This window comes from Porites lutea, chromosome 2, assembly GCF_958299795.1.
Source record: "Porites lutea chromosome 2, jaPorLute2.1, whole genome shotgun sequence".
Taxonomy (NCBI): domain Eukaryota; kingdom Metazoa; phylum Cnidaria; class Anthozoa; order Scleractinia; family Poritidae; genus Porites; species Porites lutea.
The window spans coordinates 22,667,873-22,691,508 of NC_133202.1; the positions used below are offsets into that span (position 1 = coordinate 22,667,873).

The window sequence follows — 23,636 nt, forward strand, 5'->3', positions numbered from 1 at the left end:
CAAAGTATGTACGGACGGACGAGCGTACGATGTACACTGACATCATAACCAATTTTTTTTCGCATCGATAGGTTTTCAAATTTATTTAGCAATGGAACCTCCGCTGTTAATTTTAACAAACTTCTGCCAATAACTGCAAAAAGAAGGGAAACTGTGTTATTTGTCAATCAACAATAAACCGAGATACGTCAACAACGGTCATCGCGGAGACGTACCTTAGTTCGCTTGCAAAGTTCTCAGCTCTTTTTCGGCCTCAGTCACTAACTGATTTAAGATACATGTAGGTGACCCCATAGTTTGGTTTCCCAGGTTTATGCAATTTCATTTACTGACCAAGAGACCATAAATGAAATATAAACTGGAAAAACTAAAAAGGGACACAAATGGGCATTAAAAGTGGAACTTGAAGGCGGGCTGCGTAAGAAGAATAGCTCTTGTCCTTCGTTCCTCAAGTTGAGAGAGCAATAAATGTTGCACACTGCTTAGAATTCTCTTTGTTGTACGTCTATAATTTTGTCGATGAAAAAAAAAACGTTTGCCATGCCAATTTGAAGTTTCAATCTCATAACTAATGAAAATACATGTAAGCAAAAGGACTGAAAATGTCGTAATCCAGTCCGACATTTTCTTTGTCATTTCCGCTTCAATTTCTTGTATTCTGTTCCTTACCACAGTATATCCATTCTGGTTTTACACGTTTTCGAAATCATAGCGTCATGGTTTGTTAAGATAGTACCCGAACTTTTCCTTCCAACGTGGAGTAAAATTTTAAACAGATATACTGTAAAACTGTTTAAAAAGTAATCGATCGTAAAAGTTACTTACGGTAAAGCCAATGTATTGTTGATAGATGCATTTGTCTTTTTTGTCAAGAACGCTGGCCTCGCCTTCGGGAATTCCGTTTTGATGCAAGTAGCATGTTCCCTTATCAGGGCTGCTTGGTGTTCGACAGTATGTGTGTGCGACGCAGCTGTTTTCCGACAGACAAGCTTGACTGCATTTTATCTCACTAACAATTTTCATTTTTCTTATTATGTCGGTTTTCAGCGCACTTTTGTGACGGACAAACACTGCTCCATCGAAATATCTTGCGTTTGTGGCTCGATCCCAACACGAACATCTTGCCAAGTTTCCAATCAAAGCGAAAATGACCACGGTCACCTTAGATGTAAGCATCCTTTCATCACAAAAAAATATATATTTTTCTAAATGCACTTTGCTCTGGCATTATCTTGACACGGCAATACCCCTTGACATATTTTACTTTCAATTCACCCTTTTTATTGCCAACTATTTACACATCGTTAACTGTTTATCTGAATTGTTATTAACAGGACGTGAATAAATCAGGCCTCGTGTGTGGCAATATGTAAACTATCCTGCTTTTGCCTCGGATTCAGTTCTTTACCATTGGGTATACAGAAAGAAATTATAATCCACACTCTAAATCAGCTTCATTTAAGGTGCATGTCACAAGCAATTGTAAAGGAAATGGTTTCTACTTTAAAGTGATTATATCTAGACATCTGTCATGATTGCAGTCAAAATGTTTGAATAATGTTTGAAAGAGGACAAACTAGTTTGTTCTTTTTTGTATTTATTTAGGAAACCAAAACTCATTTTGGAATGCTTTTTCCTTACCAGTATATAAATTTTCATCGGCGTAAATATATTGCTCAATAGGAATGATACATAAACAGTTGAGCTTATGGCAGAAAGCATCATTCCTTACATTAATGTTAGTTTGTTGAGCAAAATTTCAATGACAATTTTTGAAATTTTTTGTACGCATTTCCTAATGGATTTTGAGGTAAGCTTTTATTCCAAAACAAAATTGTAAATTCGAAACTCGACCTGCAGAAAAAGCGCAGAGGCTGATCCAATCCTAAGGACCAACTCGTCTTGGTCGAATTGCTGGTGTGGTTAACTTATGCAGTGTAGTATAATTTATGGGGGGCAGGAAGGCGAAAAATTAGTGGGAACAGCTGATTATGACATGAATTTCTCCCATGTATTTAGTTGTGAAAATATGTATTAAGCGATCGTATTAAGAATCTTGCTGTAAGGTTAGAAGGAAGTGTTGATTGCACTTGCTGTTGTGAATTGTCAGTGAATTGCATGAGCGAAGGAATGGAATCATTTATACTCAAGCCGGCTAAGAAAAGATTCATTCCTTTTTGCTTCCATAGAGGGCTGTTGCGTTTTTTGATAGAACAAGAACCAGCAAGAGTACTTTGTCAAGTTTGGACGTGACAAAGCACAAATTGTGAGTGAATACCTCACACTAGGGCTGATGTAGGTCTATTCATTCTCGCTCTGATATTAAGATTGACCAAAACAGTGGGTGGTAAAGCAGAAAGCATATCAGACGTTAAGACACTCCTTAAGCAATAATTTCTTTTGTATTATTATTTTTTTCTACACGAAATGATAGACAAGTGGACTTCCAGAAATCATAGAAACGATGCAAGGAATAACACCATGTCAGCAGATGAAGGTGGGATTATTTGTCACTCTGCCGAAAAGATAAAAAGACGCTCTTTATCGTAAGACCTCTTGTACCTTACTACCGTAAGATCGATCGCTGAAATCTTAGTTAGTAAATCCGATGTTGTCAGCAAAGGTATTATCCTTTAATTTTTACGAACTGTCCAATTAAGAATTAACTTGGATAGATTCAGATAGGGCTTTCCCTTACAAATAGGCAAACTGTCCAATTTAAGAAAAATAGGACAGCTGGTCTAAGCCAATCAAATGCCAGAAAATACAATAGGCAATGCCAATCAAACTAGCCAATCAGCGCAAAGTCTATGTGACAACGCGCCAAAAAAAATTTCGTTGGCTGACGGCAGTTCGTCGGCGAACTCTCTTGGCTTCTTGTTGCTGTGAATAATGTCGTTTTGTTTTGCTGCTCTTTTATGGCTTCTTGTCTGGGCCATTTAAAAGGAAAATGAATGACCAAACTGATGAAAGCTTGTATCGGAAACAATCAACCCATAGATTCTTGAAAATGTACACTGAGCGCTGAAACTTTGGACAAGAAAACACTGATACTTGTGTTTAGATGTTGGCATTACAAAAACAAACGGACAAAGTCTGAGGAAATCGTTTGAGGTAACGAATGAAATGCTTATTTTCAATAGTTTTTGTATTTAAATTAAGTATTTGCGTTGTTGCTTTGTCTTCTTTGCTCTCGAAATCGCGGTTTTCACCTGTAGCAGTACCGTATCATTCAATCATCGAAGAAGCTTCCAAAATTTCAATCGGCAACAAAAATAATGCCAAAGTATGAAAGAGCAAGACTAGTTCTACGTTTGTTTACTTGTAAAGAATAAGTTGAATGACACTATAAAAATAATCATTTCTAGATCTTACAGTGTGTTTTTGTTTCAACTACAAGCAGACGGGTTCTAATGTACGATATTCCGCGTCTGTGACACCCTAAAAAATCTGGATTAACTAACCAGCTATATAATTAATAAGTAAGAGGACTACATGCTTGTCCAATTTGGAAATAATTGAATTCAAAAAAATCCTCTGACGGCCAAATTGGACGAGGCCGTATTTTGGGTGTCCTCGGAATTTTTTTCATCCAATTATTTCGAAATTGGACAGCATGTAGCCCTATTACATATACTAATGGCCTGCCTATTATTAGCTTGAAACGATTGGCTGTACTGCGCTGCTTTCCGCGCTGATCGGGGAAAGAAAAAATGAACGCCTGATGGTGAACATGAGCGGCCTTATACATGATTGAAGAAATGAAGGATCTCAGGTGGTTCAACGTTAGTGCAGGTTTTTCTAGTATCCCAGTAAAGAATGTGGCATATCTTATCGAAAAGCAGTTGCAAGCAGACTCTTCATTCGAATTCTATGATTAAGGAGTGATCTCCCTTGGGGATTCAAAAACGTTTTGTCTTTAATGTTGCGCATGCCTAGAACTAGAAACTCATAAGGGGTTGGAACGTGTAACTCTCATATGTTTGCTCTGCCCGATGCTCGTGATTATTCATTTTCGAAAGTACCATATTTGGAACGAGAAGAAGAGATAAATGACCAATCAAACTTCGTAAAAAAACGTGACGTAATTTTACTTCAGGTTCCCGCGCCCGCTTGAAAAAAATGGCCGACAAACGGGGGAAAAACTCCCAAAAGCCGAGAAAGCTTTCAAAGGTTGAAACCATTAATCGTACCCAAACACTGAGCAGGAATATATTATTGCCTTACCACCTGGGCAAAACGTAACGTTATGAAACCCACTGACGTCCTCGCAACTTCTTGAAGTTGTCACTTCAAAAAACGATGCCTTGTTGATCCTCTACACAGTAAACTTATACTGATACTGCAAATAGGTTTTAAAATTCTTATATTAAAAGTCTAAATTCATTAGCTGCGTATCGAAAAGTGTCCAAAACCTGAACCTGACATCTTCGCAAAAAAAGATGCGTGTAATGAATGTGAGAAGCATTTACGCTTAAATTCAGCTTGGATGTTGTAGTCACGATCGTGTTTTGAGCTAATTTTATGAATGAACAAACTCGAAACAATAGACAGAGAAGCCGTTTCATGAAAATTTTTTTTCAAAATCCGAAAAGTTAATCCTTTAAAGCAATTCGGAAAACACTATCTGGATCGTGGATCCGTTCACGCAAGTGAAATCGGCTGAGCACATGGCAAAATTCAACACAAAATCCATCTCAAATCGGGGCACATTTTGTAATTTTTCTTTAGCGCCGGAGTGAAAAATTTATAAAACGTCTATGAAACATTTAAAAATACATAAATTCCCTTTCAAAAACGTAATTATCTTGGCCATAGAGTGCAAAATGTACCTGAAAATTCAGCAAAAACTTCACTGCCTTGTTTACATTTCAAAACAGACCATGCGCACCGTCGTGAAGAAAACAAGGTTGAATTCCTTGAAGGACGATTTCTTGATGAAAAGCTTCCCTTCCTCCATACACACAAAAAAAACTGAGCATTCTTTTGAGCTTTCTCTTTCCCTTTTTTGTCTTTTAACGGTGTATTTTTAACCTTGAAATGCCTAACCCTTGTCTTAAAACATCTGCATGGTGATCGCCCGGCGGCCATTTTGTTGAAAATGGCTATCTGTCACTAAGGTTTCCAAATATGGTAAAAGTGAATATTCACGAGCATTGAACGCGAGTTACACGTTTCAACCCCTTGCGAGTTTCTGCTAAAACTTAATAAAACCTGCAAATCTTATTTGCGTGAGCCCTCTCCTTAACAGGACCTTCTGAACATTAAAATCCTATTACCTGTTTGCAGATAATAGGCGAATGATCAATATTTGCGATTGTTAAAATAGCTGGAAATTTCTTACCTACAACGCGCGCTCTTATTGGTTGCTTCGAAGTCACGTGACATCTAATAATGAAACTGTTTTCCGCCAAAATTTCTGAGCGGGCAACATTGCAAAAAATCTATGACGTCAGAGGGTAACAGTGCACTGTTACCCGCGAATGTTGACCGACGACTGCCGTTACAGCGGGGTCTAATGATTGGTTCTCTCTCGGTCGGGATTTTGCAGTACAGCCCGTTTCCATGGAAACAGTCTAAGCCGTGTAGTTTCGTTTTGTTGCAAAGCCGGCAAATTCAAATTTGCAACCAAAACAGCGAAAAAAAAGATGTGAATATTGTCATTCTTCATTGCGAAACTACCAGAAAAAGCTAAAAAGATTGAAATTTTACTGAGATTTCAAAGATGGATGAAGAAGACGACCATTCTCCGAGCAAGTTCAGTATTATCCTAAAGATCTGGAAACTTTTGATGTAGAAATTGAAACAGGCATCACCGAAAGCCAGGAGGCCAAAGACGATTTTATCAACCAACAGAAAATTGCAAACACAAACAAGAAGACGGCTACTGATATGAACACTCTTTTCCGCTACATTGAAGCTAATGGTATGAAAAATGAGAAAATTGAAAGCTTACCTGCGTCCGAGCTTGACCACTTTGTCGAAATTTGTTTGAACGCACGGAGGAAAAACGGAGAAGGATAAGAGCCAGCGACACGTTTCCAGTTTTCAGCCCAGTATAAGCTTACAGCGATACTTAGAAGAAATATCCATTTAACATATCCAAAGACAATGAGTTCGAAAACTCCAGAAAAGTTCTTGCAGCGAAGCGAAAGTCGCTTGCTCTGATACGAGCACTGCAAAGGAAACAAACCGCAAGCTGCTCAGGCTATCGACGAACACGAAGAGGATACCCTTATTTTAATTTTGAATTCGGCGACCCCAGTCTAGTTGCAATTCAAAGAACTGTGTGGTAGTTTTTATACAACACTTCGGTCTCCGAGCAAGAGAATATCAGTCAAGCGATCCGTTAGTGTCTTCCACCGCCCCAGTTTTTACAGGTGCAAACATAGGATCCATCAGCAGGTGCACATTCTAAATATTTCATGGTAATGTGAAAATTGTCCAAAATGAAAGGAAGCGTCGAATTGTTATCGACAGCGATGAGGACGATTGACTATCAAGCTATTTTTTGTCAACTATGCCCAGTTTTGAATTAATTTTCACAGCTTCAAACTTAGACTTTCACTTGACACTGACTTGATCCATATTTTGAAATCAAGAAAGTATTGTTTGATCGACAAAAGACCCTTTCTCGAATTTTAGAATCAACAATTGTTTTTGTCAGTTTCCGTTACAAAGCGTTTTTGAAATTTTGTTTAAGCTTATTTAAGACGATTTGACATTCAATGAATTTGTTTTTCAAACTTGTGGTAGCTTGCTTTTGTCTGAGTTGCTCTCGTCATCAAGAAGACGTCACGGCGGAAGCCCTTTAAGTGCAAGCCACCGGAAGTGCATTTTACTATCAGAAGCCGAGTGCCATATAATAAACAACTTACTAACCGAGCTTGCTCGGGCCGTACTGGGGAATATTGGCCCTCTCGCTCGGTTAGTAAGCGGTTAGTACTTGACGCCTTTCACAGAGATAAATTCATTTCTTTTGCATTGAGCGGAGGCCCTCTTAAAAGCCATTACTTTCACCAGATCAAGGAAAGTCCCCTACATGCTTATTACTTTCCAGTCCGCTATAATTATGCTAATGCAGTATGCTAATTTGTCCTTTTTTCTCAAAAGTATTTGCACGCTACAACTGGTATGTAATTCGAGTTCTCAAGAGACTATAAAACTACTTTGAAGAAAATTCCTCACACCACGTTCTTAGCGCAGAAATTGTTTCCTGTCTTTCCTCTGTAATAAATGTCCGGATTATACACGTCAAGGAACGAGCTATTGCGATTGCTGCCCGTTCACCTCAATGCGTTATAACATCCTTCGTATTCTGACCGAACAGTATGCTATTGATTTCTCCAACCTCCTGACAGCATTGATCATATTGCCATTACTGAACCTTGTTTACATTACTGACGTTGGTTGCTTGGCCATCAGTTAATGCCTGGAACACCTACGCGGTGGTCTGCTGAAAGTAAAGGTGAGAAAAGGAGTAGACTACGAGTAGTCCCCCATTTTTCCTCAGGGATATAGTAGAGCGGGCGAAACGCGAGCGGGCGTGAAAATCATCCCACGCGAGAAAAGGCGACACGCGGAAAAATGGGGGACTACTCGTAGTCTAGAAAAGGAGGAGTTATCACGGCTGCAGTAGAAAATTTAATGTGCATCGGACCTGTGGCAAGGGATCTACCGTCGAGTACAGTCAGCCAAAATACAGACTTGCAGTACTGTAATTAGGGTCGCTCAAAACAGCCGAGATAAGAAGTGGCCTGTTTATAACATTAGGCAGCTGAATTTACAACTGCATAAATGTATTTGTTTTATAACGTTTGTGGAAGTGATCGTGAAACACAACAAGAACTCCTATAACAGTGAGGACTGAAAACGTTCCTATTTGTGGTCACTTTTTGACAAAGATGAGCACTCTTCAGTTCTTGTCGACGCTCCATTGTATCCTTCTAGGGTACACTGATATCGTTACGTGTTTTGAGCAGCGTTACCTTCAAGGATCAGTGAAGACCGTTCCACACTATAAACTTAAGAGGCACCAAATTAAGACTCTTAACGTTTTTTCATTGTTATCTTGTGCCCAGTTGTACCTAGCGGAGCCCAGATGTGTTTCGACCAAGTTTGGAATTTCAGACGATAATAATTTTGTTTGCGAATTGAACAATTGCGTTACTATTTCCTTTCAACCTCACCAACAACTTGCTTATGAAGAACGATTTGTGTTTCCTCACTATTCAGCCGTCATATTTTGTCAAGTAGCCATTGTCCATTTGGTTTGTTCAAGTTGCTCTGAAAGTTAAACGCCAACATCTTGATTTATGGCTGTTAGTCCCCAGCAACCCTTTGTTTTCTAATTTCAAAACGCGCTATTTTGCAGTAGAAGCGCAATTATCCGTCTAGTTTTGTCCATATACAGTTCCTTATACTCTATCTAAATACTCACACGGGCTAGCCATGGCCAGAGATTGTATGCATTTGTTCTTCACCATAATGAAAAAACAAAGTTACATCATTTCATCTCCTTATAAACATCTACTTTCACTTCACTTCTCTTGGAGCTACGGGACGATTTGGACCAACCAGCAATGCCAACCAGGGTACCTCACTGGAAGGGATCTCAGTTCAAAAGGGCCTACAAACGTGGATTGTTCCAGTGACGGGCCAGTATCAAGCTGAACTGTGTGGAGCTTCAGGAGTGGACAACAGTTTCTATAACACCAAAGGTGGAAGAGGCGCTAGAGTAAAAGGAAGCATTCATCTGCAAAAGGGAACGCAGCTGACTGTTCTAGTTAAGGAAGAGGCTTTTGGAGGAGGTGGTGGTGGTGGGACGTTTGTTGTGTTCGCCGCTGATGGAAGTCCTTTGGCCGTAGCTGGGGTTTGGGGGTACGGCAGCTGTTGCAGATGGTGATCGAGGGCAAGGCATAAATTTTGGCATTGTTAATGGTGGGGGAAAGGCAAAAGGAGGGAACGTCTGCGTATCAAAAGCCGTTTTGATACAGGAGTTGGTGGAGGGGGGCGGCCTTATTTCTGACGGAAGATGCTTCGTAAAATCTTTTACTGCCGGAGGCAGAGGGGGTTGTCAATAAAGACGGTCCATATGCAGGAGGTTTTGGCGGCGGTGGTAACTGCGGGGGAGGGGGTGGATACTCTGGTGGAGGTGTTCAAGTTGCCAAGAATATAAAGAATATCCATGCAGGAGGGGGAGGGTCCTTCGTCCCTAACGGGAAATGGGCAGCTACTTCCGGGGGCTGTCTCGCAAGGGACGGATTTGCTATCTTCGAATTAGTTTCACTGGGTCACTGAAGAGATGTAAATAATTCTTTTCTATTTGTTTTTCTTCGTTCTTCTTGGTGTTAGTGAGAAATAAGGAAAAATATTTATTACCAATACCGTAAAATTCCGAAAACAAACCCCGGGGCTTATATTTTTCAAAGGCCCTTTTTGAGGGGCTTATTTTTGGAGGGGCTTATCTAAGGAGGGAAATTTGCGTTTCAAAATCGATTAGGCTAGCCTTACAGTTGCAAGTAAATTTACCGTTTTTACTTTGTTTTACTTTGTATTTGAAGGCAATTTTCCATGTACAAGCCCCCGGAGGGCTTATATTTGGAAGGGCGATTTAACGGAGGGTTTTTGCGTTACCGGACTGGGGGCTTTTATTTGGAGGGGCTTATACGTGGAGGCGCTTATTTTCGGAATTTTGAGGTAGGTTTAAATTGCATTTGTTGCACAAATTGTGATTATTGAAAAATGCAGATTGCCTAAATGTTTGATTAAGAGCACAGGATGATATTGGGAGTAATCATGAATCCCGATAAAACGCCAACTCGTGTGTTTATGCCCGGCCCCCCATAACATTTCTCATTAGGACATTTGACGTCTTTAATTTGTCGTAACGGTGACGGCAAAACAAGTACAAAAAGTAGATGGGTGGAGAGTAACTATTGCTTTCAACGATTTTGCAGCTAGGGAGCAACTAATCAATATCACTGGTAGTATGCAAGTCACGACCATGCTTTCTCGTCCTAGATTTGCGTGGGGAAACCATTGATTAGTTAAAAGAAGAAAGAGCTAATGTAAGCTATTTTTTGCTATTATTGACCATACTGTAGTAATTGAGGAAAATTTGTATATCTGTGAAAATATAGAAACGCTGTTGCTTCATTTCCTTTGACCAGTTTTGTACGCGCGTGTGTTTTTTTGCTTTGTCTAAACCAGACTATTGCTTTGTTTATGTTTTTGCGGTACCTATTGCAATTCAGTCTTCATTTGTTTACCTTTGATGAAGATAAAAGCTGTACTGTCCACCCTTATAGTTATGAGTCAATATGGTGGACTAGGCATCTACCTGGAGAGAGCCCCTTTTCTGTCTTTGATAAAGTAAATAGAATAAGCTGTTTTGAAAACCTCTTACCAGATGTACGTTGATAGAGGGTGGATTCTTCTTCAACCCTAAACCCGAATGACTGTCATGAAATATTGTTGGCAGTCATGGATAATCACTAACACTAGTAGGACCGTAGTATGCGAGTCACGACTTTGTTCTGTCTTGTGAGTTTCGCATAGGTAAGCCATTGAATTGACAGGAAGAAAATGCTACTATAGGCATTTTTTTTAGCTATCATGGACCATGAGTGTGGAAAATTTGCTGTATATAATTATTGCGGATATGTAGAAACCTTTTCAGTCTTTAGCTTGCCTATGTGTGATACAGCACTTGTAGCCTCTTCTATTACTTTGTTTATGTTTTTACGGTCCCTGTTAACTCCGCGACCGTTAATTGCTTGGTTTTGGTAGAGATACCAACTGTATCCTTTCCTTCCATATCGTCGTGTTGAGTCACAAGTGTTCAAATTTCCTTTAGAATCTGTCTGGCTTATTCTAATATATAGATTTAGCCAGGGCTAAAAGCGAGGCTCCCATTAACAAATTTATAATTTAAATTAAACAATAAACTTGTATTCGAACTCCACAATTCAGTTAACTTTAGAGCACATTTATGTGACTTTTGAGGGAAAGGCTACCTGATTTTAGAGAAAAATAATTTGCAAACAGCCCAAGAGTGAACCAAATCTTACATCGAGTTGATAGCCTCATATGTACACCCAAAAACTGGTAATCATCTTCGATCACATTTAAGAGCCATAATGGCTCTTGATCACCGTAGATTAATTAGTGGAAAAAAAATCAGGCCAACTTTTTTGCGTTCGACAAGTTTACTTTGCAAAATCTTGTCAACAAATCTGGGTGCGTGTAAACCAACCTTTTATACCATTTATACATCACATCTGAGGTGAAACAGTAGTATGAGGCACTGTTTTTATCATACCGGCAGACCTCGGACAGAAGCAGTATTTCACAATACAAATTGCACTCATTCAATATTCATAAACTGTTAAAAAAATTTCCAAAATCACCTATACGGCCATCCGGTTCTCACTTTTGTAGTGCAAGCTGTGGCGAGTGTTTGAATGAACATTAACAGAGTTACGCTCCAACATTATAAAGAATTTATTCTGTTTATTTTTTATTTAATGGTTTATTAACCCATTCGCCCCTGAACCGCCCGTAACCGCCCGTGCGGATCCAGGTCCTTTCTACCCTTTGTGACGTCATCATTTTTAACGGTCGAGGACAACTTTCTTCGCTAACTTGTGTAGAGTGAAGAGATCTTTCAAACCATACCAGAATGAGCACGATTCAGTCAAGGACACCGGAGAAAGAAGCAAAAAAACCACGTGACATAGACCTGAAAATCTCCATGAAAATCTTGTTGCATTGCTCACCTACCTTTCCTTTCACCTAATCCTAAGATCCTAAAAGCTTTCCTAAAAACTCTTCGCACCAAAATGAAGCCTACTAAATGCCCAGCAAGAGAAAAAAAAAATGAGGCAAGAAAAGCGAAAAAAGAAGGGAGGAGAGAAAGCGAAAAGTAAAAGTCAAGACTGCTGTGTCACTTTTAAACCCAATCTCGAAATTTTGCTTTCTGCGCATGCCCGAACTTTGCAAGCTGATATTTTGCATCTGGATCAGAAGGCCGCGAAGTGTACGACCTGTAAACAGGTTTCTGGTGAGTTTTAGCTCTTTATAGCACGACAGTGACCAGAAAACCACTCGACTAGCTTCAAAATGCGTTTTTCGGCAAAATCTCCAGGAGCGAATGGGTTAACGCGCGGCATTTTGATTTGAGTACTCTTGCAAGCGATGTTCACTGAACGACCGAAAACAATCGGCACAGCGATTAAAATTACAAGAGGGACTACTAACAATCAATAAAAGAAATATAATTCAGTGAAACATATACAGAAACAACAATTTTCATTCAGGAAGACAAGTGTTAAAGTATCCCTAAAAATCCTGAGTCTTCAAGCTTCAAGCTTAAGTTTATGTTTTAAGCCGGCTTCCCGGTGTTTGCTTTTTTCAAAGACAAACTCGAGGCAAGAAAATCGCTCAAAGCTTTCTTTTCCGGCCAGAATTATAAGTAAATATTCTTTGGAACGTTTTCTTTCTATTTGCGGTGAGAAACTGTCTAAAGGCTTTTTAAAGTTCTGTAAGCTTATATCAAACCTGATACTCGGTCAAATCTTACAAACGTGCATAAACTAAATGACCGCATAAACTCCGCTCAACTTCATTAAATTAGATCCAAAAAAACAAACATCAAATACAATAATTTCTCTGGCTTACCATTCGAGATGCAGCTCCTGAAAGGTATGAAGAAAAGCCAGTATCGCTTCAGGCTTTGCAATCCTCTTACGCATCAAGCAAGGTGAAAACGAAAACAATGCCATCCGAAATCGGATTTCCGACTTTGACAAGCGACGTATTCCTCAACCAAAAACCCAATAAACAAACTAGCCATGAATAACAGAGGACTCCTGATAGCAGCTGAATTTCATTTTGCACATCCAGTGGAAAAAGACATTTAAAAACATCACAAGTTGACACAAAACTCTGTCAGCTTCAGCTGTCAAAGTAAACAAGATTCAAGATGCTGCATAAATTTTCCGCATGAACTCACCTGTCAAATTTTGACCAATCAGAGCATAAAAATTGGACGTAGAGCGTGACCAACGCGTGACCATGGTGAGAAAAGTCAAAAGCAACTGTCTTCCCTGCCTGTAACAGCTGGCTGAATTTTCGCGTCCAGGGTCAGTTTGCAATCAAAATTTTAACTGTGTAGCGCATAAACACAACATATTTCTTATGAATTTAGAAAAAACTTGAACTTGAGCCTGCGATCACTTGAAAACTAGTAACTTGTCAGCGGATAACTTCAAAAAATACTTGACCTCGATGGGTCGACACCTGAGCCTGCGATACGGTCAAATGATACTGGTCAGCGGGTACCCTGTTTTGACAGCTGTCAATTGATCAAAACATTAATGTCCAATATGTGTGCATTATCAGTTTAACTAGTAAAAGTATGAGATTGAACATTGTTCGCGATCTAGTAAAACAATTAACTGGTCAGCGGACAGCTTCCAAATAAATCACGTCACCTCGATGAGTTGACACATGAGCCCGCGATATGGTCATGGGATACTGGTCAGTGGCTATCCTGTTTTGACAGCTGTCAATTGACCATATTGTGAATGTCCTAAAATCCTATATTAAAGATGTGGACTTGCCAAGACACGCCTGAGACACCCCTCCCTTCCTTTTGATAGTCTCCCCTACCCCACCCGTACAATCTGTAGACGCGTACGTACGTATGTACGTACGTACGTACGTACGCTCGGTCAATCACGTGACAACCAAACGAAAAGAGGTTGACCATATTCCATGAGTATGGGGCTCTGTCCCACGCGCGCTTCGCGCGCGCGGGAGCCCCGCTATTAATGATAAATTAAATAGCGCACCGGTAAACTGTTTGAAAACTTCATGCTAGATATACGTTGATAGTGGCTAGATTCTTCTTCAACCCTAAACCAGCATGACTGAAGAATGATCGTCAAATATTGGTGGTAGTCGTGGCCAATTCTACATTAATTTTATTTCAGTTTAATTAGTCTGTTCATTATACGCCTGTTTAAGCTCGTTATTACATCAATGATGATCATGAAATCAATCAATCAACTTTATTTAAACACGGTGAATGGCTCAGTAAGCTGGTTTTGAGAGATGCGCTGTGATAATTACAAGGTATAAAAATTAAGACTAGTGAAGAACTAACAATAATTAGCACAAGAATTGACAGTTTTATCTGTTCCTATCGACTCTCGTAAACGTGACTATCTAGTTCGCATGGTAAGCAAGTCTAATAATGCCAGTAAAAAATAGTATTAATTTGAAATACTATGCCTGGTGTGCAGATAGTCGATAAGACTAAGGATGTCCGAAATCTGGATCACCGAACGTATGATTTGAAATACTTGACGCAGATGCTTAACGATGCCATTTTTGACGGTCAATGCCATCGTTAGTAACCAAGTCTTGTAGCAAGGTAGATTTATTATGTGACATGGATTTCGTAACAACATATTTAATTAAGTACAGTGGTCATACCCAGGCGATTTTTGGAATTTTCGAAGGTAGTCGCTGCGCAAAGATCATGGGAAAGCTTCAAAAACGCAAATGCTAAAGTGAGAGCTCCTTGCTCGGCAACTACATCAGAAAATCACAAGAAAGAATCGCCAGTAGACATTCAATAAAGTAAAGAGGTAATGAGGACCTTGAGATTGTTCACTCTATTCTCTTGAACGACTCATCTCCCACCCCTAATTATCGCGAAAATTTAATTTATGTTGAAAAAAAATGAGTAGCACACATATTTTTTTGTTTTGTTTTAATGCTGTTTGTATTTGTGTTCAGTCGTTTCAGCTCATGCAACAGGTGGTTCCACTTCTTCAATGATGATCCTGCTAACTGAATTCCAGCTGGTGAAGGCGTCTGCGTTTCCATATTGATAGCAGTTTCCGACGCTGAAACCAACTAAGACTCTTCCTGAATTCAATCCACCACAAAAGCCCTCGATGTTGGCCGATCTATGGATGTTAATGTTGCTGCCTTGGTACACGACTCCATCGATGGCGGCTGGATTGGTACATTCGCTACTGTTGAACGTGAAGAACCATCTCTTGCAACATTTGCTGCAGCCCTGAATGCGAAGATTCCCCACGTAAACTACGTGTAGGTAGGTATTATTTTCCTTCTTTTCAAACTCGCACACCTACAGTTTGAACGATATTAATGAACACAGTATTTAGTTAACTCTACTGGCGTTAGGTGACTACTATTTTTGTATGTAATTTGCTCGTCGCACGTGCAATTCCTGATGAGAACATACATTGTGGCATAGGTCGTCTGCCCTTCATCAGTGAATTTCGCTCCGGCGAAATTTCCGGTAACCCGAAATTTCTTCAAAATTGTGCTTTATTTAACGAAAGTCTAGTGAAGGTGATTTTCATCGAGATTTCGTTCTGCTTTCCGCGGCGATTTTTTGCAAAAAGTAACTGAGGAATTAAATTTCGGCTCTTATTGGAGCTATATATATATTGCATTGCTTTACACCTTATTTCATGAAATAATGGCAAATTTAGTAAGCATGTTGTCTTCATGTGATAATTAGCTGTCGATGTCTCGTTTCAAGGTAAAAGCGGATTCTGCAGATGCAGATGAGGTAAGAGAGCTTATAAACATTGACATGAAAGAAAGTAACATTGCCACCATTTTGGTAAACAGGGGTTTTCTATTAAGAGTTGATCAATTCCCAGCATGCACGTAAAGCTGTCGCATCGTCTAGTTGGAAAGTTTTTTTTTTTGTCTTGGAGCTTACAAACAATAGAGAATTCTTACAAGAACAGGAAATTCGAAGGTTAATTTGCTCTAGCAGATTTGCATGAAAAAAGAGCGTTAATGAGTTCCCAGCTTATGGAATCGCTTTTAATTAGTTCTTATCAACCAACGTGAAAGTAGTGATATCACTTGCCCACCATCACTTGGGACTGAAAGATGAGTCTAAGATTCCTTTCATGATATAGTATCAGTATGAGGAAAATTCTGTAAACCTTACATGCACTTGTCCATTGTCCCGACTATCTTTTGATTGGTCAAATGTCCAGGTGCATTGCTTCCATCTCCGGGGCAACGCTGGCTTTCCTCGTTCTCCATCCTTTCCGTCGCGACCGGGACATCCTGGTGGTCCCACAGCACCACTGGATCCTGGTATTCCCGGCGTTCCAGGTGTACCCGGAGTTCCTGGTGTGCCAGGGGTACCAGCTGGTCCTTGTAAGCAAGGTTGAGATGTCTGGCACGAATTTGCCTTTCATATAAAGGGAAAAAACAAAAACGAAAAAAAAGGAGAAAAAAAATTAAAATAGAAACATTAATGACGCATTCAGCACGGAAAAATTACACGTCAGCAATGTTTTTGCAGTTGTCTCACGAAACTGCTTAAAGAAAAAAATGAAACACTATTCTGTTGTGCTAAACTGGAGTAGTTTTTTTGAAAGAAAACTCGGGTTAAATAACAGCTTTTGTCTTTGTTGGAGTTCTTACCAAGTTGGTACGCCTGTACAATACCGTGACACAGACAAAGATCGACTGCGAATATGGTCAGTGAGAATGTAGAATTGCGAAAAACAAATGAATACGAGTAGCCACTGTTATCAAAATTAAGATCTTTCTATGATATCATTATTTGTAGGTAATAATATGCTTACGGTTTTTCCTCCTGCGATTGCCTGTGTAGGAATATCCCAAAATATCAAATAGAGTTGGAAAAATAAACACAGAAGATAGTACATTGTGTTTCCTAACAACGTGTGTCTCCTGAGTAGCCTTCACTCTTTTCCCTGCAGCTGGTTGAGGACAAAGTGGGAAGAAACCTTGTGTTGGCCTATTTATACCCATTTTTCCTGTTACAGCTCTATGTAGGGACGTGCCAAAGAAATTGATCGTTTTGGTTTTATTGTCAATTGAAAGGGTTTGTGGTGAAATCAAAACAGGATTAAGGGGTGAGGTCCAACGTACTAACAATTACACTAAGCTGGTTATGCGTTCTCTTCACTAAAGAGACTCTTGATAGCAGGAATAATCGGGTTTGAGTTAAAGCTCACGTATCTTGAGTGATAATTTGGAAAGAGAGTCCATTCTTGTTGCATTGGCGTTTTGCTTAAAGTCCATATAGCCAGGCCCCAACTAAAAGGTCATTGGGGCCTAAACGCAGCCATTTAAATCTGCACCGAAAGATAGTAAGAGCAATTTACGCGAAATTATCTGCTTTTCGTGACTTGTATAATACATGACTGTCATCTCAAGGAGAAGGCTAATGGTGCTCTTAAGTGACCTTTAGGCTAATTTGTCGCTCCTTGTCTCAATTCTTTAGTTTCCTTAATTTCGCTGATATGAGCTAGAGATGTTCATATGTTTTAATTGTTTCGTTTTCTGGATTTCACTGCCATTGGTAGCTAACATAAGCTAATCCACGGTGTACAGGAATTTTCAACGCAAATAAATCTAAATGATCTGTGTCTCATGGTTTACTTTATATACTTTACATATACACTAACGATCATAATCTTGAAATTACAATCAAGGATACGACACCGGCCTGTCGGCGGAGGAGTGAACAAGTCTTCAGTGGAGGTCGAAATCTCTTGGTAAGTTTTCAAATTAAATCTGTTCATAATTCAAGTTCAAGATTATGATGGCGTAGGTATAGTTGAAGATAACATCGGATAGACTTTATGTTCGCGCAGGAATGGGAAGTTGATGAGAGTGGGGAAAATGAAGACTTATTATTTCACGACAAACCCTACCGACACAGAAATAATGCACTAACAGAGGGACGAGAATCGCAACAATCTTTTCCTCGATTAGAAACAGGGTCTTAACAATTTTTCTAATTAGATCCGTCTTAGCTCTGAAACCTTACCTGATGTCGACCGACGGGATCAAAGTATTTATAAGCTAATCTAGTGACGAGCATTAATTTACACGTGCAGTTTAACACACTTAATTTGCCTTATAGTATTTATTCTATTAAAACAATAATATGAATATATAACCCCAACGTAAATAATCTTATTACAACAAAAGTGATTTGTTTTTCTTGGGTCGCAGGAAGGAAATAACAAGCGTTGTTTGATTTCGCTTAAAAAAAGCATGTAACAAAGATTTTGAAGTCAAGTTTTATTCCATCATTTGTTTTCTTCTGAGGAGGACGACACAGACCTGAATTTCGGTGTTTTTGGTGTTTTTTGGTATTTGTATCACGTGTTTGCCTCGGTGTTTTGAGTGATATTATTGCATTTGTTCCATGTTAACACAGGATTGACGTAGACTCAAAATCTTACCACAACATGACAGCAGGAAATTACAAGCGAACACATTTGTACACGTACTTACCATTTAGCCAAAAATGCAGATTTGTTTTAGGCAGCAGGTCCGCGGAGCAGTTTCTAAAGGTCAAATGAACCAAAAATTCGACATTTTTTATTTTAGTTCAATTCTAGTGAAATGTGTTCAAGATGACCCAAATAAACATACCATGAAGTTTCAGCTCAATGGAAGCAAGCGTCTCCGAGATATTCGGAATTAAAAATTGCTATTTTTTGGCCCTTATCTTCGTATAGTGGTCGGAAAAATTGTCGGAAAAAAATAGGTTGTTACGTCAATGTTGGTCCCAGGTGGAAAAACGCGGGAAATTCAAAACAGTGTTTTCGAGTCGGCTTAGCGCAGAAATTATGGTGTTTTGTGCGGCCACAAACTGCACCAACCGGCAGAAATTATGGTGTTTTGTGCGACCACAAACTGCACCAACCGCTGAAAATCGAAAGTAAGTACTTTTAAATTTCCTGCTGACCCCAAAATTCGAGAAGAATGGCAAAAAAATTTAAAAAGAGAATCGTTTCAACCAACAAAACATTCACGCTTATGCGAGAATCATTTTACGAAGGAAAGTTTTGATGAAAGTTATGCGATTAAACTTTCCCTGGGTTTAAAACCTGGGAAGCCTCAGCTAAAAAAAACGCAGTACCAACTATTTTTAACTTCGCCAACTTTGGACGAGACAAGAAAAGAAGAGGGACTGGTCAAAATGAAAGTGAGCTTTCGGCCTTTGCGAAACGCAGAAAGTTGGAGGTAAGACAAGGATTTGTATCATTACTCATACTGTCCTTAAATACTTACCGAAGTAAAAAGAGCAGAACCTGGTAAGCTTATATTAGTCACGATAAATGTATTATCTTAATTTGTTATTCTTTATTAGGCGCGGCTTTAAGTTATAGAGGGTGAAAGGATGTTGAAGCATCTGATGTGCTTGATGTTTATGGCAGTTGTAATAGTCATCAGTATATAAGCTTAAGCCATAAATAGCGTATGTCAAGTACAAATGGTTGACTTAGCAAACTCGAATTTCAAGCTACGATCTCGATGTTTTTAGAGGTGGCATGGTCCGAGGGGACCGGTGCCTCCTCATTATTACTATTTGTAAGTAATTCTCGGTATATATGGTAAGTGTCCCGGTTATTGAAGTAAGGGAAGAAGTAAAGAAGAGCTCCCCTAAAATTCTGTAGGACGACATTCTACCAACAGTCTACCGACAGTCAGGGAAAGGAAAATATGTCTTCACTAATAAACCTTTAATAATTCAAGATACCCTTGTCTTGAGTAATTAAAATTAAAAAGTCACATCTGTACTTACTTGCATACTTTATCGATGAAACAGTAAGCCTAAAGTTACACGAATAATACGCCCTAGGAGTACTTTTTAAAAGATGTTTTATTCATCAGAAGTTATTATTTTCTCCTCTGTCTTTCATTGACCTAAAAAACAACGCGAGAATCTCCTAAAAGTTAAACGAAAGCCAAAAATAGTGATGACGAGTAGCGAACTAACATAATACATCATGTATCAACTCTTAATGTTTCTTTCTAATTGTAGGTGCTGATGTGATGAATTTGTTACGTAAAAAGGGTAAATTTATTTCTTTATATTATTATATAAAAAAGGGACCAGGAAGCGACAATAAAACTTGTTGTCAAGTTGGTTATAGACTTTTCTTTTATTTGGTGGTTGCTAAAAGAACCGTTTTTGTTTGGCTAAACCGATTCACTTAGTTTACAGGGTAAAGCTCAGCAATGTGTTGCTGGTGAGGTGATTAGACATTAAAAAAGAGGCTTGTTGGGGCCAAAAAAGTTATTGTCAGGTTAAAGCAAGAGCTATATTGCCGAGAGCCGTCGCAGCAACCAGAGTAAACCGCAAAAGACATCAAGGCGTGTCAGTTAAGGAACTCGACGTACGGTGCAGAAAAAGCCTTGGACGGTACATGCCGGTGATGTCTATAATGCGTCGAGAGAGGCAGCTGTTGGAAAATTTTGAAGTTTGACGAGCGATTCTATACGAGTAAAGTTTCCACCACTGGTGGTTTTTTGAAACGGCTCGTTTAGGAGCCACCAAGTTTATAAAAGTCAATGACCAATAAAATTACGATATCGTTGTAATATTACAGATCGTTTCCCCCTAACTTTTTTCTATGCTCAAGTTCAACAATTCTAAACAAACTGATTGACCGTTCGCATATTATAGAAATAAAAGACCTGAAATTTCATACTTTGTGAAAATTTAATAAGACTGATTTCTGACCTCCGATTCCGTGCAATCAATCGCCCCACTAGAATAGCTTGTAGTAAACAGCAGTACTTATTCTTCTTGAGAGCTGTGAAGGTGAGAAATTCCGTTGCCTTAAAATTTAGGTACCTTCAGAACTACTAATTCGGGACGATCCAGCCGTTAACATATCTGGCAGCACTGACCTGCACGTTGAAGCTCACACTCAGACGGAAGAAACTAAAGAAGAAAAACCTAGTTGTAAACGGCCAAGTTGTGTTTTCACTCTCCATGGAAACCTACGACCAAAGACACCAAACTCGCAGAAGAAGTACAAAACAGTTGGAGTTCAAATATTCCCAGAAAAAATTGAGGCTGTAATTGAAACATATGGTAGGGTAGCCTACGACAAGTCATCCCAGACTACCAAAATAAGCCAGTTACAGGTATGGAAACATCCTTTTTTCCTCAGTGAAAAACAACTCCGTTTTGTTGCCCAACGTGAGCAATCAGAAAGATAGCGCCAATGCATTCAAAATCATATTATTTTAGGTGAGAAGCTGTCAAACCCAGACTCTGCGAATAAATTACAGATCTCTCCATGTGCAAACCCCTACTCCAAAAAGTAAGTAAAAATGAGTACATATCTAAAGCACATTGTGTTGCGCGGTTTAGCCTTTGTAGCAAGCGCTTCACTTGGAAGTATTTGGCCGCACGAAACACTCTCGCGCGCTCGTTCTTTCTTGCGCCCAAATACCTCCAAGCGCCCTGCTACACAGGCTAAGGCTATAATAATGATTTGTTAAATTCCCGTTCGACTTTTTTTACGCTACTCCAAACTGCTATTTCTCTTAAATTAACAGTGCTTTCCAGTGCAGTTCTGTGTTCTCTATCCGATGGCGGCCCACTACGAGTCTCCCAGCAACAGCCTGAAGTGCCGAGAAAATTAGAAATTCCACCTAATAAAAAAATGTAGTATGCTGAGGAAGAGTTTGATACGGGAAGTACATGCAGTGATGATTACAGCAGTGATGAAGAGTGGTTAGTATTTTCCCTGTAGCCATCATCAGCTTAAAATATACCTGAAAGTAGTGGCCGAGCCCTTATGTTAGACCTTTTCTATTAACAGATATTACTTGAATGTAATTTTAGGAATCTGGAGGACTTAAAATCTGAATAAGATGTCGAGGACAAATGCGAGGAGGACGAGGAAAGTGAAAATATAGAGGAGGAAACTGCGCCGTATGGAAGGAAGTTTTTGGTATTTGAAAGTAACCTGTTAGAACTTTTCCAGACGTGTAACAAATGTCTTGCACCATCAGCACCTAGAGTTGAAAAAGCAGTCGGCTCCATGATTGTCATTGTTTCAAAATGTTTAAAAGGCCGCACGAAGACCTGGGCGAGCCAAAGATGTGATGGAAAGCTGCCTTGGGGAAATATGCTGTGTGCCGCTGGAACACTCTTTACAGGGAGTAATCCTGCAAGAGTAGCGGCCTTTTTCAAGCATAACGGTGTTCAGTATATGTCCTTAAGGACTTACTACAAAATTCAGAGAGTTTACCTTGCCCCCGCAGTTAATCGATGCTGGGAAAATGAGCAACTGTCTCTTCTGCAGTCTCTTCAGCAGGGCAAAGCAATAGCTTTTGGTGGAGATGGGAGGTGCGACTCTCCAGGTCATTCCGCTAAACATGGTGCATATCATCTGGTTGAGCTCGACCTTAATAAAGTTCTGGTCGTCGAACTTGTGCAGGTAAGTATCACCTTTTTACGTTTACATTTCGTGCAGTCCACATTAATTTTTGTTATTACAGTGTATGCGCCAGTTCAAAGCAATCACGAAAAGTAATATATACGGAAAGTTAAGAATATGTCGAGAATCTGGGGCCCTCTTAATTTTATTGGTCCGCGACCATATTGTAAGATAAATCATTTTCCACTGAATTCAATGAAATCCTGGCTCAGTTTGTGTTTCTGGGTACTCAGACCTGAATAATGATACTGAACAGAACAAGATACCAATAAAACGAAGCCGGCATCGATAGCACTAATCCTGTTTACACTCAGTTTTGTAGAGAACAGCCGTAGTGACTCTACCTTGTCTCCCACGTAGCCGTTTTGGTCTCGTCACGTAGCGCTCCTCCCTAACAAGGAAGAAGGCTTTTCTTTGACCTTTAAAGCCAAAAACAAAACAGCGGCTTTCCAGGCCCAGTAATTACTGATACTTTTTTCAGAAGAACTCGATGTGTCTTTAAAGGATGGGATCTCTTAACGAAGGTTGTACTTTTATTCTTTGGTGGGGGGAGCATAATGAATACAGGTTCTTTACTAGTACAAATGTTGTTTGTTGCGTGTGAAGAACGATTAAATGGGAAATCTATTAATTGCAATGACTGAGGATAGGGAACCCAAAGACATAAAGCCTTTGCCAGGTCTTTGCGCTCCTTATGATCATATCTTTTTTTACTTTTAGAGCAATGAAGTTAAGAGTTCATACCATATGGAGTTCGAGGGCTTAAAAAGGGGTCTCACATTCATCAACAACAACGGAGTGAGCATCAAGACATTGGTTACTGACCGTCATTCTGGTATAAAGAAGTATTTGCGTGAGAACGAACAGGAAATCGATCACAGATTCGATTGCTGGCATGTGGCCACAAGTAAGTAATAAGACATCTTAAAACCTTTTATCAGGAAAGCTTCAAAACGGCGGTATTTAACACGCAATTATTTAATATTCAAACAGCATACATACGCATTTTGAATGAAATAGCTTTTATTTCCTTATATTCAGAAACTGAGCGCAACAAAAGACCTTTCTACACAGTTGACTTGAAGGAATTTCTTCGCCAGTTTTCTAGGATCTACAGCTTTATGAGTCCCGTTACAGACAGACCTCCGCTTTTTTAAGTGAGGCTTGTTTGAGCTGATGCATGATATGCCTTTATGTTTATGTCTGTTTTTTTTTTTTTTTTTTTTTTTTTCAGACATATCAAAGAAGATCGAGGCTCTTGCAAAGAAAAAGCCGTGCGCTGTTGTTGGAAACTGAAAGCAAAGTATCTCAAATCACCTGTACTGGTGTGCTGCCAGC

The 23,636-nt window shown here is 39.4% G+C and overlaps 2 protein-coding genes and 2 pseudogenes across 2 annotated transcripts in view; 2 read left to right on the plus strand and 2 right to left on the minus strand.

Annotated features, from left to right (window-relative positions):
- The window catches only part of LOC140926747 (uncharacterized), a 5,857-nt gene extending 4,631 nt beyond the window's left edge, over window positions 1-1,226 (minus strand). Inside the window, exon 1 of the mRNA XM_073376444.1 lies at window positions 826-1,226. Within this exon, the coding sequence (XP_073232545.1) occupies window positions 826-1,176 (351 nt within the window). The 5' untranslated portion in view covers window positions 1,177-1,226. The remainder of the gene's footprint in view (window positions 1-825) is intronic.
- A 4,499-nt stretch (window positions 1,227-5,725) lies between these two features.
- On the plus strand, window positions 5,726-6,296 carry LOC140925853 (uncharacterized; annotated as a pseudogene).
- Window positions 6,297-7,428: 1,132 nt separating this feature from the next.
- LOC140925854 (uncharacterized) lies at window positions 7,429-9,300 on the plus strand (annotated as a pseudogene).
- A 5,130-nt stretch (window positions 9,301-14,430) lies between these two features.
- Window positions 14,431-16,797, minus strand: LOC140926749 (collagen triple helix repeat-containing protein 1-like). Its single transcript, XM_073376448.1, has 3 exons — window positions 16,659-16,797; window positions 16,010-16,258; window positions 14,431-15,166 (listed from the first exon to the last, which is right to left on the minus strand). Exons 1-3 carry the CDS (start codon window positions 16,740-16,742, stop codon window positions 14,819-14,821), a joined length of 681 nt encoding a protein of 226 aa, XP_073232549.1. The 5' UTR covers window positions 16,743-16,797; the 3' UTR covers window positions 14,431-14,818.
- Window positions 16,798-23,636: the final 6,839 nt, after the last annotated feature.